Source organism: Taudactylus pleione, unplaced genomic scaffold, assembly GCF_031769625.1.
Source record: "Taudactylus pleione unplaced genomic scaffold, aTauple2 ptg001987l, whole genome shotgun sequence".
In the NCBI taxonomy this organism is placed as follows: Eukaryota; Metazoa; Chordata; class Amphibia; order Anura; family Myobatrachidae; genus Taudactylus; species Taudactylus pleione.
In genome coordinates, this window is record NW_028286383.1 from 1,374,832 (window position 1) to 1,390,976 (window position 16,145).

At 43.6% G+C, this 16,145-nt stretch overlaps 1 protein-coding gene across 1 annotated transcript in view; it reads right to left on the reverse strand.

Annotated features, from left to right (window-relative positions):
- LOC148435882 (cytochrome P450 4B1-like) overlaps positions 1-16,145 on the reverse strand; it is a 337,638-nt gene that overhangs the window by 244,548 nt on the left and 76,945 nt on the right. Inside the window, exon 3 of the mRNA XM_088465384.1 lies at positions 16,022-16,066. Within this exon, the coding sequence (XP_088321510.1) occupies positions 16,022-16,066 (45 nt within the window). The remainder of the gene's footprint in view (positions 1-16,021; positions 16,067-16,145) is intronic.

Sequence of the window (16,145 nt, forward strand, 5' to 3'; positions counted from 1 at the left end):
ACACCTTATGCACACACAGCCTGCAGATCATTCTATACACCTTATAAACACACACACAGCCTGCAGCTCATTCTATACACCTAATACACACACAGCCTGCAGCTCATTCTATACACCATATACACACACACACACACACACAGCCTGCAGCACATTCTATACACCTTATACACACACAGCCGCAGCTCATTCTATACACCTTATACACACACAGCCTGCAGCTCATTCTATACACATTATACACACACACAGCCTGCAGCTCATTATATACACCTTATACACACACAGCCTGCAGCTCATCCTATACACCTTATACACACACAGCCTGCAGCTCATTCTATAAACCTTATACACACACACAGCCTGCAGCTCATTCTATACACCTTATACACACACAGCCTGCAGCTCATTCTATACACCTTATACACACACATAGCCTGCAGCTCATTCTATACACCTTATACACACACATAGCCTGCAGCTCATTCTATACACCTTATACACACACACAGCCTGCAGCTCATTCTATACACCTTATACACACACACACACACACACACACACAGCCTGCAGCTCATTCTATATACCTTATACACACACACACACAGCCTGCAGCTCATTCTATACACCTTATACACACACACACAGCCTGCAGCTCATTCTATACACCTTATACACACACAGCCTGCAGATCATTCTATACACCTTATACACACACACAGCTTGCAGCTCAATCTATACACCTTATACACACACACAGCCTGCTGCTTATTCTATACACCTTATGCACACACAGCCTGCAGCTCATTCTATACACCTTATGCACACACAGCCTGCAGCTCATTCTATACACCTTATACACACACACAGCCTGCAGCTCATTCTATACACCTTATACACACACAGCCTGCAGATCATTCTATACACCTTATAAACACACACACAGCCTGCAGATCATTCTATACACCTTATAAACACACACACAGCCTGCAGATCATTCTATACACCTTATAAACACACACACAGCCTGCAGCTCAATCTATACACCTTATACATACACACACAGCCTGCAGCTCATTCTATACACCTTTTACACACACACAGCCTGCAGCTCATTCTATACACCTTATTCACACACACAGCCTGCAGCTCATTCTATACACCTTATACACTCAGCCTGCAGCTCATCCTATACACCTTATACACACACATAGCCTGCAGCTCATTCTATACACCTTATACACACACACAGCCTGCAGCTCATTATATACACCTTATACATACACAGCCTGCTGCTCATCCTATACACCTTATACACACACAGCCTGCAGCTCATTCTATACACCTTATACACACACATAGCCTGCAGCTCATTCTATACACCTTATACACACACACAGCCTGCAGCTCATTCTATACACCTTATACACACACACAGCCTGCAGCTCATTCTATACACCTTATACACACACAGCCTGCAGCTCATTCTATACACCTTATACACACACACAGCCTGCAGCTCATTCTATACACCTTATACACACACACATCCTGCAGCTCATTCTATACACCTTATACACACACACACAGCCTGCAGCTCATTCTATACACCTTATACACACACACACAGCCTGCAGCTCATCCTATACACCTTATACACACACATAGCCTGCAGCTCATTCTATACACCTTATACACACACACAGCCTGCAGCTCATTCTATACACCTTATACACACACAGCCTGCAGCTCATTCTATACACCTTATACACACACATAGCCTGCAGCTCATTCTATACACCTTATACACACACACATAGCCTGCAGCATATTCTATACACCTTATACACACACACAGCCTACAGCTCATTCTATACACCTTATATACACACACAGCCTGCAGCTCATTCTATACACCTTATACACACACAGCCTGCAGCTCATTCTATACACCTTATACACACACAGGCTGCAGCTCATTCTATACACCTTATACACACACACAGCCTGCAGCTCTCACTATACACCTTATACACACACAGCCTGCAGCTCATCCTATACACCTTATACACACACAGCCTGCAGCTCATTCTATACACCTTATACACACACATAGCCTGCAGCTCATTCTATACACCTTATACACACATACACACAGCCTGCAGATCATTCTATACACCTTATACACACACACAGCTTGCAGATCAATCTATACACCTTATACACACACAGCCTGCAGCTCATTCTATACACCTTATACACACACAGCCTGCAGCTCATTCTATACACCTTATACACACACAGCCTGCAGCCCATTCTATACACCTTATATACACACACACAGCCTGCAGCTCATTCTATACACCTTATACACACACAGCCTGCATCTCATTCTATACACCTTATACACACACACAGCCTGCTGCCCATTCTAAACACCTTATACACACACACACAGCCTGCAGCTCATCCTATACACCTTATACACACACAGCCTGCAGTTCATTCTATACACCTTATACACACACACAGCCTGCAGCTCATTCTATACACCTTATATACACACACAGCCTGCAGCTCATTCTATACACCTTATACACACACACAGCCTGCAGCTCATTCTTTAAACCTTATATACACACAACCTGCAGCTCATTCTATACACCTTATACACACAAACACACACACACAGCCTGCAGCTCATTCTATACACCTTATACACACACACACAGCCTGCAGCTCATTCTATACACCTTATACACACACACAGCCTGCAGCTCATTCTATACACCTTATACACACACACAGCCTGCAGCTCATTCTGTACATCTTATACACACACACACAGCCTGCAGCTCATTCTATACACCTTACACACATAGCCTGCAGCTCATTCTATACACCTTATACACACACACAGCCTGCAGCTCATTCTATACACCTTATACACACACACAGCCTGCAGCTCATTCTATACACCTTATACACACACACACACAGCCTGCAGCTCATTCAATACACATTATACACACACACAGCCTGCAGCTCATTCTATACACATTATACACACACACAGCCTGCAGCTCATTCTATACACCTTATACACACACACATCCTGCAGCTCATTCTATACACCTTATACACACACACAGCCTGCAGCTCATTCTATACACCTTATACACACACACACAGCCTGCAGGTCATTATATACACCTTATACACACACAGCCTGCAGCTCATTCTATACACCTTATACACACACAGCCTGCAGGTCATTTTATACACACACAGCCTGCAGTTCATTCTATACACCTTATATACACACACAGCCTGCAGTTCATTCTATACACCTTATACACACACACAGCCTGCAGCTCATTCTATACACCTTATATACACACACAGCCTGCAGCTCATTCTATACACCTTATACACACACACAGCCTGCAGCTCATTCTTTAAACCTTATATACACACAACCTGCAGCTCATTCTATACACCTTATACACACACAGCCTGCAGCTCATTCTATACACCTTATACACACAAACACACACACACAGCCTGCAGCTCATTCTATACACCTTATATACACACACACAGCCTGCAGCGCATTCTATACACCTTATACACACAAAGCCTGCAGATCATTCTATACACCTTATACACACACAGCCTGCAGATCATTCTATACACCTTATACACACACACACTGCTTGTAGCTCATTCTATACACCTTATACACACACACAACCTGCAATTCATTCTATACACCTTATACACACACAGCCTGCAGTTCATTCTATACACCTTATATAATACACCTTATATACACACACAGCCTGCAGCTCATTCTATACACCTTATACACACACACAGCCTGCAGATCATTCTATACACCTTATACACACACACACTGCTTGTAGCTCATTCTATACACCTTATACACACACAGCCTGCAGATCATTCTATACACCTTATACACACACAGCCTGCAGCTCATTCTATACACCTTATACACACACACAGCCTGCAGCTCATTCTATACACCTTACACACACAGCCTGCAGCTCATTCTATACACCTTATACACACACAGCCTGCAGTTCATTCTATACACCTTATACACACACACACTGCTTGTAGCTCATTCTATACACCTTATACACACACACAGCCTGCATCTCATTCTATACACCTTATACACACACACAACCTGCAATTCATTCTATACACCTTATACACACACAGCCTATAGCTCATTCTATATACCTTATACACACAAACACACACACAGCCTGCAGCTCATTCTATACACCTTATATACACACACACACAGCCTGCAGCGCATTCTATACACCTTATACACACACAGCCTGCAGATCATTCTAAACACCTTATACACACACAGCCTGCAGCTCAATCTATACACCTTATACACACAAACACACACACAGCCTGCAGCTCATTCTATACACCTTATATACACACACACAGCCTGCAGCGCATTCTATACACCTTATACACACACACAGCCTGCAGCTCATTCTATACACCTTATACACACACAGCCAGCATCTCATTCTATACACCTTATACACACACAGCCTGCAGCCCATTCTATACACCTTATATACACACACACAGCCTGCAGCGCATTCTATACACCTTATACACACACAGCCTGCAGATCATTCTATAAACCTTATACACACACAGCCTGCAGCTCATTATATACACCTTATACACACACATAGCCTGCAGCTCATTCTATACACCTTATACACACACACAGCCTGCAGCCCATTCTAAACACCTTATACACACACACACAGCCTGCAGCTCATTCTGTACAACTTATACACACATACACAGCCTGCAGCTCATTCTATACACCTTATACACACACACACAGCCTGCAGCTCATTCTATACACCTTATACACACACACACAGCCTGCAGCTCATTCTATACACCTTATACACACACACACAGCCTGCAGCTCATTCTATACACCTTATACACACACACAGCCTGCAGCTCATTCTATACATCTTATACACACACACACAGCCTGCAGCTCATTCTATACACCTTACACACACAGCCTGCAGCTCATTCTATACACCTTATACACACACACAGCCTGCAGCTCATTCTATACACCTTATACACACACAGCCTGCAGCTCATTCTATACACCTTATACACACACAGCCTGCAGGTGATTTTATACACACACAGCCTGCAGTTCATTCTATACACCTTATATACACACACAGCCTGCAGTTCATTCTATATACCTTATATACAAACACAGCCTGCAGTTCATTCTATACACCTTATACACACACACAGCCTGCAGCTCATTCTATACACCTTATATACACACACAGCCTGCAGCTCATTCTATACACCTTATACACACACACAGCCTGCAGCTCATTCTATAAACCTTATACACACACACAGCCTGCAGCTCATTCTATACACATTATACACACACACAGCCTGCAGCTCATTCTATACACCTTATACACACACACAGCCTGCAGCTCATTCTATACACCTTATACACACACACAGCCTGCAGCTCATTCTATACACCTTATACACACACACACACAGCCTGCAGCTCATTCAATACACATTATACACACACACAGCCTGCAGCTCATTCTATACACATTATACACACACACAGCCTGCAGCTCATTCTATACACCTTATACACACACACATCCTGCAGCTCATTCTATACACCTTATACACACACACAGCCTGCAGCTCATTCTATACACCTTATACACACACACACAGCCTGCAGGTCATTATATACACCTTATACACACACAGCCTGCAGCTCATTCTATACACCTTATACACACACAGCCTGCAGGTCATTTTATACACACACAGCCTGCAGTTCATTCTATACACCTTATATACACACACAGCCTGCAGTTCATTCTATACACCTTATACACACACACAGCCTGCAGCTCATTCTATACACCTTATATACACACACAGCCTGCAGCTCATTCTATACACCTTATACACACACACAGCCTGCAGCTCATTCTTTAAACCTTATATACACACAACCTGCAGCTCATTCTATACACCTTATACACACACAGCCTGCAGCTCATTCTATACACCTTATACACACAAACACACACACACAGCCTGCAGCTCATTCTATACACCTTATATACATACACACAGCCTGCAGCGCATTCTATACACCTTATACACACAAAGCCTGCAGATCATTCTATACACCTTATACACACACAGCCTGCAGATCATTCTATACACCTTATACACACACACACTGCTTGTAGCTCATTCTATACACCTTATACACACACACAACCTGCAATTCATTCTATACACCTTATACACACACAGCCTGCAGTTCATTCTATACACCTTATATAATACACCTTATATACACACACAGCCTGCAGCTCATTCTATACACCTTATACACACACACAGCCTGCATCTCATTCTATACACCTTATACACACACACAACCTGCAATTCATTCTATACACCTTATACACACACAGCCTGCAGCTCATTCTATACACCTTATACACACAAACACACACACAGCCTGCAGCTCATTCTATACACCTTATATACACACACACACAGCCTGCAGCGCATTCTATACACCTTATACACACACAGCCTGCAGATCATTCTAAACACCTTACACACACACAGCCTGCAGCTCAATCTATACACCTTATACACACAAACACACACACAGCCTGCAGCTCATTCTATACACCTTATATACACACACACAGCCTGCAGCGCATTCTATACACCTTATACACACACAGCCTGCAGATCATTCTATACACCTTATACACACACAGCCTGCAGATCATTCTATACACCTTATACACACACACACTGCTTGTAGCTCATTCTATACACCTTATACACACACACAGCCTGCATCTCATTCTATACACCTTATACACACACACAACCTGCAATTCATTCTATACACCTTATACACACACAGCCTGCAGTTCATTCTATACACCTTATATAATACACCTTATATACACACACAGCCTGCAGCTCATTCTATACACCTTATACACACACAGCCAGCATCTCATTCTATACACCTTATACACACACAGCCTGCAGCCCATTCTATACACCTTATATACACACACACAGCCTGCAGCGCATTCTATACACCTTATACACACACAGCCTGCAGATCATTCTATAAACCTTATACACACACAGCCTGCAGCTCATTATATACACCTTATACACACACATAGCCTGCAGCTCATTCTATACACCTTATACACACACACAGCCTGCAGCCCATTCTAAACACCTTATACACACACACACAGCCTGCAGCTCATTCTGTACAACTTATACACACACACACAGCCTGCAGCTCATTCTATACACCTTATACACACACACACAGCCTGCAGCTCATTCTATACACCTTATACACACACACACAGCCTGCAGCTCATTCTATACACCTTATACACACACACACAGCCTGCAGCTCATTCTATACACCTTATACACACACACAGCCTGCAGCTCATTCTATACATCTTATACACACACACACAGCCTGCAGCTCATTCTATACACCTTACACACACAGCCTGCAGCTCATTCTATACACCTTATACACACACACAGCCTGCAGCTCATTCTATACACCTTATACACACACAGCCTGCAGCTCATTCTATACACCTTATACACACACAGCCTGCAGGTGATTTTATACACACACAGCCTGCAGTTCATTCTATACACCTTATATACACACACAGCCTGCAGTTCATTCTATACACCTTATATACAAACACAGCCTGCAGTTCATTCTATACACCTTATACACACACACAGCCTGCAGCTCATTCTATACACCTTATATACACACACAGCCTGCAGCTCATTCTATACACCTTATACACACACACAGCCTGCAGCTCATTCTATAAACCTTATACACACACACAGCCTGCAGCTCATTCTATACACATTATACACACACACAGCCTGCAGCTCATTCTATACACCTTATACACACACACAGCCTGCAGCTCATTCTATACACCTTATACACACACACAGCCTGCAGCTCATTCTATACACCTTATACACACACACAGCCTGCAGCTCATTCTATACACCTTATACACACACAGCCTGCAGGTCATTCTATACACCATATACACACACAGCCTGTAGCTCATTCTATACACCTTATACACACACAGCCTGCTGCTCATTCTATACACCTTATACACACACACAGCCTGCAGCTCATTCTATATACCTTATACACACACACAGCCTGCAGCTCATTCTATACACCTTATACACACACACACAGCCTGTAGCTCATTATATACACCTTATACACACAAACAGCCTGAAATTCATTCTATACACCTTATACAAACAGCCTGCAGCTCATTCTATACACCTTATATACACACACAGCCTGCAGTTCATTTTATACACCTTATATACACACACAGCCTGCAGTTCATTCTATACACCTTATATAATACACCTTATATACACACACAGCCTGCAGCTCATTCTATACACCTTATACACACACAGCCAGCAGCTCATTCTATACACCTTATACACACACAGCCTGCAGCTCATTCTATACACCTTATACACACACACCCTGCAGCTCATTATATACACCTTATACACACACACAGCCTGCAGCTCATTCTATACACCTTATACACACACACAGCCTGCAGCTCATTCTATACACCTTATACACACACAGCCTGCAGCTCATTCTATACACCTTATATACACACACAACCTGTACCTCATTCTGTACACCTTATACACACACACACAGCCTGCAGCTCATTCTATACACCTTATACACACACACACACACACAGCCTGCGCCTCATTCTATACACCTTATATACACACACACAGCCTGCAGCTCATTCTATATACCTTATACACACACACAGCCTGCAGCTCATTCTATATACCTTATACACACACACAGCCTGCAGCTCATTCTATATACCTTATACACACACACAGCCTGCAGCTCATTCTATACACCTTATACACACACACAGCCTGCAGCTCATTCTATACACCTTATACACACACAGCCTGCAGCTCATTCTATACACCTTATACACACACACAGCCTGCAGCTCATTCTATACACCTTATACACACAAACAGCCTGAAATTCATTCTATACACCTTATACAAACAGCCTGCAGCTCATTCTATACACCTTATATTCACACACACACACACAGCCTGCAGCTCATTCTATACACCTTATACACACACACAGCCTGCAGCTCATTCTATACACCTTATACACACACACACAGCCTGCAGCTCATTCTATACACCTTATACACACACACAGCCTGCAGCTCATTCTATACACCTTATACACACACACACAGCCTGCAGCTCATTCTATACACCTTATATACACACACAGCCTGCAGTTCATTCTATACACCTTATACACACACACAGCCTGCAGCTCATTCTATACACCTTATACACACACACAGCCTGCAGCTCATTCTATACACCTTATACACACAGCCTGCAGCTCATTCTATACACCTTATACACACACACAGCCTGCAGCTCATTCTATACACCTTATACACACAGCCTGCAGCTTATTCTATACAACTTATACACACACACTGCCTGCAGCTCATTCTATACACCTTATACACACACACTGCCTGCAGCTCATTCTATACACGTTATACACACACACACAGCCTGCAGCTCGTTCTATACACCTTATACACACACACACACACACACAGCCTGCAGCTCTTTCTGTACACCTTATACACACAGTGTGCAGCTCATTCTATACACCTTATACACACACACAGCCTGCAGCTCATTCTATACAATTTATACACACACACTGCCTGTAGCTCATTCTATACACTTTATACACACAGCCTGCAGCTCATTCTATATACCTTATATAAACACACAGCCTGCAGGTTATTATATACACCTTATACACACACAGCCTGCAGCTCATTCTATACACCTTATACACACACAGCCTGTAGCTCATTCTATACACCTTATACACACACACACACACACAGCCTGCAGCTCTTTCTGTACACCTTATACACACAGTGTGCAGCTCATTCTATACACCTTATACACACACACAGCCTGCAGCTCATTCTATATACCTTATATACACACACACAGCCTGCAGGTCATTATACACACCTTATACACACACAGCCTGCAGCTCATTCTATACACCTTATACACACACACATCCAGCAGCTCATTCTATACACCTTATACACACACACACAGCCTGCAGCTCATTCTATACACCTTGTACACACACACACGCACACACACACTCACACACAGCCTGCAGCTCATTCTATACACCTTATACACACACATAACCTGCAGCTTATTCTATACACCTTATACACACACAGCCTGCAGCTCATTCTATACAACTTATACACACAAAGCCTGCAGCTCATTCTATACACCATATACACACACAGCCTGCAGGTCATTCTATACACCTTATACACACACACACACACACACACACACAGCCTGCAGCTCATTCTATACAACTTATACACACACAGCCTGCAGCTCATTCTATACAACTTATACACACACAGCCTGCAGCTCATTGTATACACCTTATACACACACACAGCCTGCACCTCATTCTATACACCTTATACACACACACAGCCTGCAGCTCATTCTATACACCTTATACACACACACAGCCTGCAGCTCATTTATACACCTTATACACACACACAGCCTGCAGCTCATTCTATACACCTTACACACACACACAGCCTGCAGCTCATTCTATACACCTTATACACACAGCCTGCAGCTCATTCTTTACACCTTATACCCACACACAGCCTGCAGCTCATTCTATAAACCTTATACACACACAGCCTGCAGCTCATTCTATACACCTTATACACACAGCCTGCAGCTCATTCTTTACACCTTATACCCACACACAGCCTGCAGCTCATTCTATAAACCTTATACACACATCCTGCAGCTCATTCTATACACCTTATACCCACACACAGCCTGCAGCTCATTCTATAAACCTTAAACACACATCCTGCAGCTCATTCTATACACCTTATACATACACACAGCCTGCAGCTCATTCTATACACCTTATACACACACACAGCCTGCAGCTCATTCTATACACCTTATACACACACATAGCCTGCAGCTCATTCTATACACCTTATACACACACACAGCCTGCAGCTCATTCTATACAACTTATACACACAGCCTGCAGGTAATTTTATACAATATTTTCAATAATTTTATGGCTCAAGCAAAGTTTATGTACAGAAATGAAATTCAAACAAATTGAAAAATCATGTCATTTTTGCAATCAAAAGCCCAAAATTTGGATTTAAAATCTTTTTTGTAAGTCGCTAAGGGGCCCGGGTATAGAGGGGACTTCACAACCCAAGACTGATGCATAGAGAGTAATTAATTTCTCCTAATAGAGGGCATAGGGCTGGGCATTCCCACCAGATGTGTAAAGGTGAACTTTCCGCGGAGTTGCAACGCCAACAGCTATTATACACATTAGGAAACATTTTTGCTAAAATTAGGGTGCATCTGTACCAACATAAAACCACCTTACATAGAATGTCAATAACTGAGTAGCTATAAACGACCTAGCAAAGGAGTTGGTAAAAATGTTATGGCAATCCAGGGAGACCTGCAAATCACGTTCCCAATCACCAAGAAATGTGGGGGGTTCAGAGTATATATGTTCAATTAGTAAATTATAACATGTAGAGAGGGATGTGATGGGCATGTAGGTGCCAGGCACATGTTCTTAAATAGGGTCAAAGGTCTACTGCAGGCCAATCATATTTCACGGCTTTGAACAAAATGTTTGAGTTGTAAATAACACCAAATCTCAGCATCCAGCAATGCCCATTTGGACTGTAGAGAACCAAAAGGCAAGATCCTCCCACAATCCACCAGCTGGCCGACCCATGAGACACCCTGCTGTGACCAAATACAAAATAGCGCCCTAGATGTACTAGGAGGGAAGTCAGTGTTGCTGAAGAGAGGGGTTAAAGGTGCAAAGGGAGAAGTGATCCATGTATGCCTCCTCAGTTTGTTCCATCTCACCAAGGTAGGTCCTATTGTCAGATGCATTAGAATAGGCACCCCGAATCTCCACAAGTTTAATGAAAGAGCAGTAGAGGTGGAAATACATGGAAAGGTGTCAGAACAAACAGTGCATTGCAGCTTGCTGCGTATGGGATTGTGTAGTCCTTCAGTCCAGACCATATGTCCAAACTTGGTCGTGCCTGCCCTGCATCACTGCCAGCAGGTTGCTTAGGATACCTAAGCTGTTTCCTGGCAGCCCCAGTTGCGTGAGAAAATGAAGAAGGAGCTGTTGACGTGTCACGTTCCGCTTCAGCTGACAGTGTTTTCACCAACAGGTCTTTGCACCTCTGCAGGCTTGTGTCGGCCGGAAAGAGAGACGCCACATATGCTTTAAACCTAGGATCGAGCATGGTGGCCAAAAAGTAGTGGTCTGATTTCAACAGATTGACCACCCTGGAATCCTGGCAAAGCGAATGAAGGGCGTAGCAATGCAGGATCCACTGGAGGAATCCCGGATAGGAGAGTCAGTCATGCCAGTGACATGGCCTGCAGGACTACTTCCGATTCTGACTAAGGAGGAAATTGACGAGGAGGGAGTTGACGGTGTAGTTTCCAGGTGCTTGGATATAACAGGACAAAGGGATTTAGGTGTCCCTGGACTGCTTACGGTCTTAGCCAAAGTTTCTGAACTTGACAGTAACTTTATATGAACGCGCTGCAGGTGATATATAAAGGAATAAGTTCCTTGGTGGTTAACGTACCTACCCCTACTTATTTCACCTTTACATATGGCAAGACAGTTGTTGTCCGGATTTGGATAGAAATATTGCCAGACCAAAGAGGTGGAATGTTTGGTCTTCTGCCCAGGCATGACCGTGATGGGCTTTTTTATCCCATGGACAACAACTGTCTCCCCCGGAGCCTGATTTAAAAAAACCACATCACCATCAGAATCCTCCTCGCCAATTTCCTCCTCAGCGCCAGCTACACCAGTATCCTCATCCTGTTGTACTTCAACAGTGACATCTTCAATTTGCATATCAGCAAGTGGACTGTGGGTGCTCCTTTCAGCACTTGCAGAGGGCTTGCAAATGGTGGAAAGAGCCACCTCTTCCTGTCCAGTGCTGGAAGGTCAGGCATCGCAACCGCCACCACACTTGGACTCTCCTTGGGGATTTGTGATATCTTCTTAGAAAGCACAGTTCTTGGCTTTGATTTTGCCAGCTTAACTCTTTTTTGATTTTTGTAGCGGGAGGAGAACTTCCATCGTCATGTGAAGCTGAACCACTAGTCATGAACATAGGGAAAAACCTTAGCCGTTCCTTGCCACTCCGTGTCATAAATGGCATATTGGCAAGTTTACGTTTCTCCTCAGGTGATTTAAATATTTTTTTAAGGTCATTTTCCTGAACTTTGTCATTTGGGATTGTATGTGCCCTCTACTATGACATTGGGCATCGACCTTGGCAGGCGACGTTGATGGCATGTTATCATCTATGTCATGACTAGTGGCAGCAGCTTTAGCACTAGGAGGAAGTGGTTCTTGATCTTTCCCTATTTATTTTTAGGGTACACAGTTTGGTCCTCCATTTTGCGCTAAGGCGCACACAAACACAGAAAAGATTAATTTAAATTTTTTTTTAGAGTGCACTTTGGGGGTTACACCAGCCTTTAACAGACTTATGGGACACAGGTGTACGCTTTGTGCTGCTCCTTTTGTTGATGCACGTGCAACCACAATACACACAATTCACAAACACAGAAAAAATTTTTTTATTTTGTTTGGAGTGCACTTTGGGGGTTACAGCACCCTTTAACAGACAAGCCAGCCGGCCCTTTACTTATGACACAGGCGCACTCTTGGCGCTACTTTGTTGATGCAATTCACAAACACAGAAAAATATTTTTTTTTATTTTTTTTTGGAGTGCACTTTGCGGGAGCACCCCTGATGGAAAGATCACCCCCTGGGCAACACTACAGCACCCCTCTAGGACTACAGCCATTATGGGACACTGCACAACACAGTCCAGCCAGCCCCTTTAGACTTTGGAGTGGACACAGCCCCTATGGACAACTGACTGCACAACACAGCCCAGCCAGCCCCTATGGACAACTGCACAACACAGCCCAGCCTGCCCGTATGGACAACAGCACAACACAGCCCAGCCAGCCCCTATGGACAACAGCACAACACAGCCCAGCCAGCCCCTATGACAGCAGCACAACAAAGCCCAGCCAGCCCCTATGGACAACAGCAGCACAACACAGCTAAGCCAGCCCCTATGGACAACAGCAGCACTACACAGCCCAGCCAGCCCTAGCTCCCACCCTCCCTCTTCACTGTCCACAGCCGGAGTGAGAAATGGCGCCGACGCGGGGACCTTTTATAGAATCCAAAACCCGCGAGATCCGGAAAGTGGGATGATGACGTTTTGCCTCGATTTCAGATCCGAGTCAGGAGGGAAAAGTCGAGCCTGACTCGGATCGGGGGGGTTCGGATTTCAGAAATCTGAACCCGCTCATCCCTAGTGCTATTGGCCCTGAAGCCGGCCCTGTCTCCACCGTATACTCACTGTGACATTTTATGAGTTTCATTTCCACTTTTTTCAACTTTAACACAAAATTTCAATCATACATCTCTGACATAGGGGCCTATTCATCAACACTAAAATAAAGTTTTTAAGGACATTTTCCTTAAATAATGTTATTTTGGTATTCATGAACAGACTTAACACAGGAGATATCACAGATATCTCCTTGCTAAGTTCCCCTGCGTTAATTTCCACACTCCCCATACATTAGTACATTAGTATGGGGACATTAGTACATTAGTATGGGGGATGTGGAAATTATGGTATTCATCAAATTCCGAAAATTATCAATTTTCGGAATTTGATGCAGTTACTATTCGCCACTGTGAGGTGGTGAATAGCAGGTGAGACTTACCTGTATCAGCGTGTGCAGGTCCCCCGACGAGTCCTTCCAGCGCTCGGCTCCGTCCTCAGTCTCCGGAGGCTGGTCGGACATGTGTGCTCCCCAGCAGAGCACAGGAAAGATTAGACAAAAAAAAAAAATTTTTTTTTTTCTAATCTGTCATGTGGTCTGCTGGGAAACCACATGACAGCGCAGCAGGACGGAGCCAGAGGCTGCTACGCGGACAGGTAAGTCGGGGGGGAAGGTGAGTGGAGGGGGTCGGGGGGGTACACAAACTTTCCGCATCTGTAGGCAGTGCTGCGCATGCGATGGTATTACAGATGTAACAGCGCATGCGCAGCACTGTTTCCAGACGCGATAAGGTAGTGTAGGCAGGAAAAGTATCTATTTCCCGAAAAGCTGTCATCGCAAAAATGACAGGTACCGGAATAGATACTTATGGAGAGGTGGAATGATGAATTCCACCTATAATTAGCTAGAACTCCATGCGAGTTCTAAACCTAATTATCTCCAGAGAATGTTTAGGTTTAATGAATAGGCCCCATAATGTCAGACATGTCTTCCTCATCCGCCATGATGATACATACGAAGATCTTCCACTCGCTGTGACCAAAGAATTCTATGGCAGCCGGATGATAGCTAGGGCCGGGGGGCATAACTAGTGGCAGAAATATAGTCACTTTTACCTATAGTAAATCTACAATTTGCAAAAACAAATTAAAATAAACTACAAATAGACCAAAATCGACTAAATGACCTATAGTAAATATACCTCATAGTCTATATTCTGTAATACTGTTTGTTATACCATCCATTACATGTATAGATTCAACTCACCTATCCATGGGACAATGAATTCATACGTCAGACCAGACTTTGGATCTGTGAATAAAAAATACACAGAACATTATGTGCACTGACCAATAAACATTTATACAGCTTTGTTAGCTGAGTCCTACAG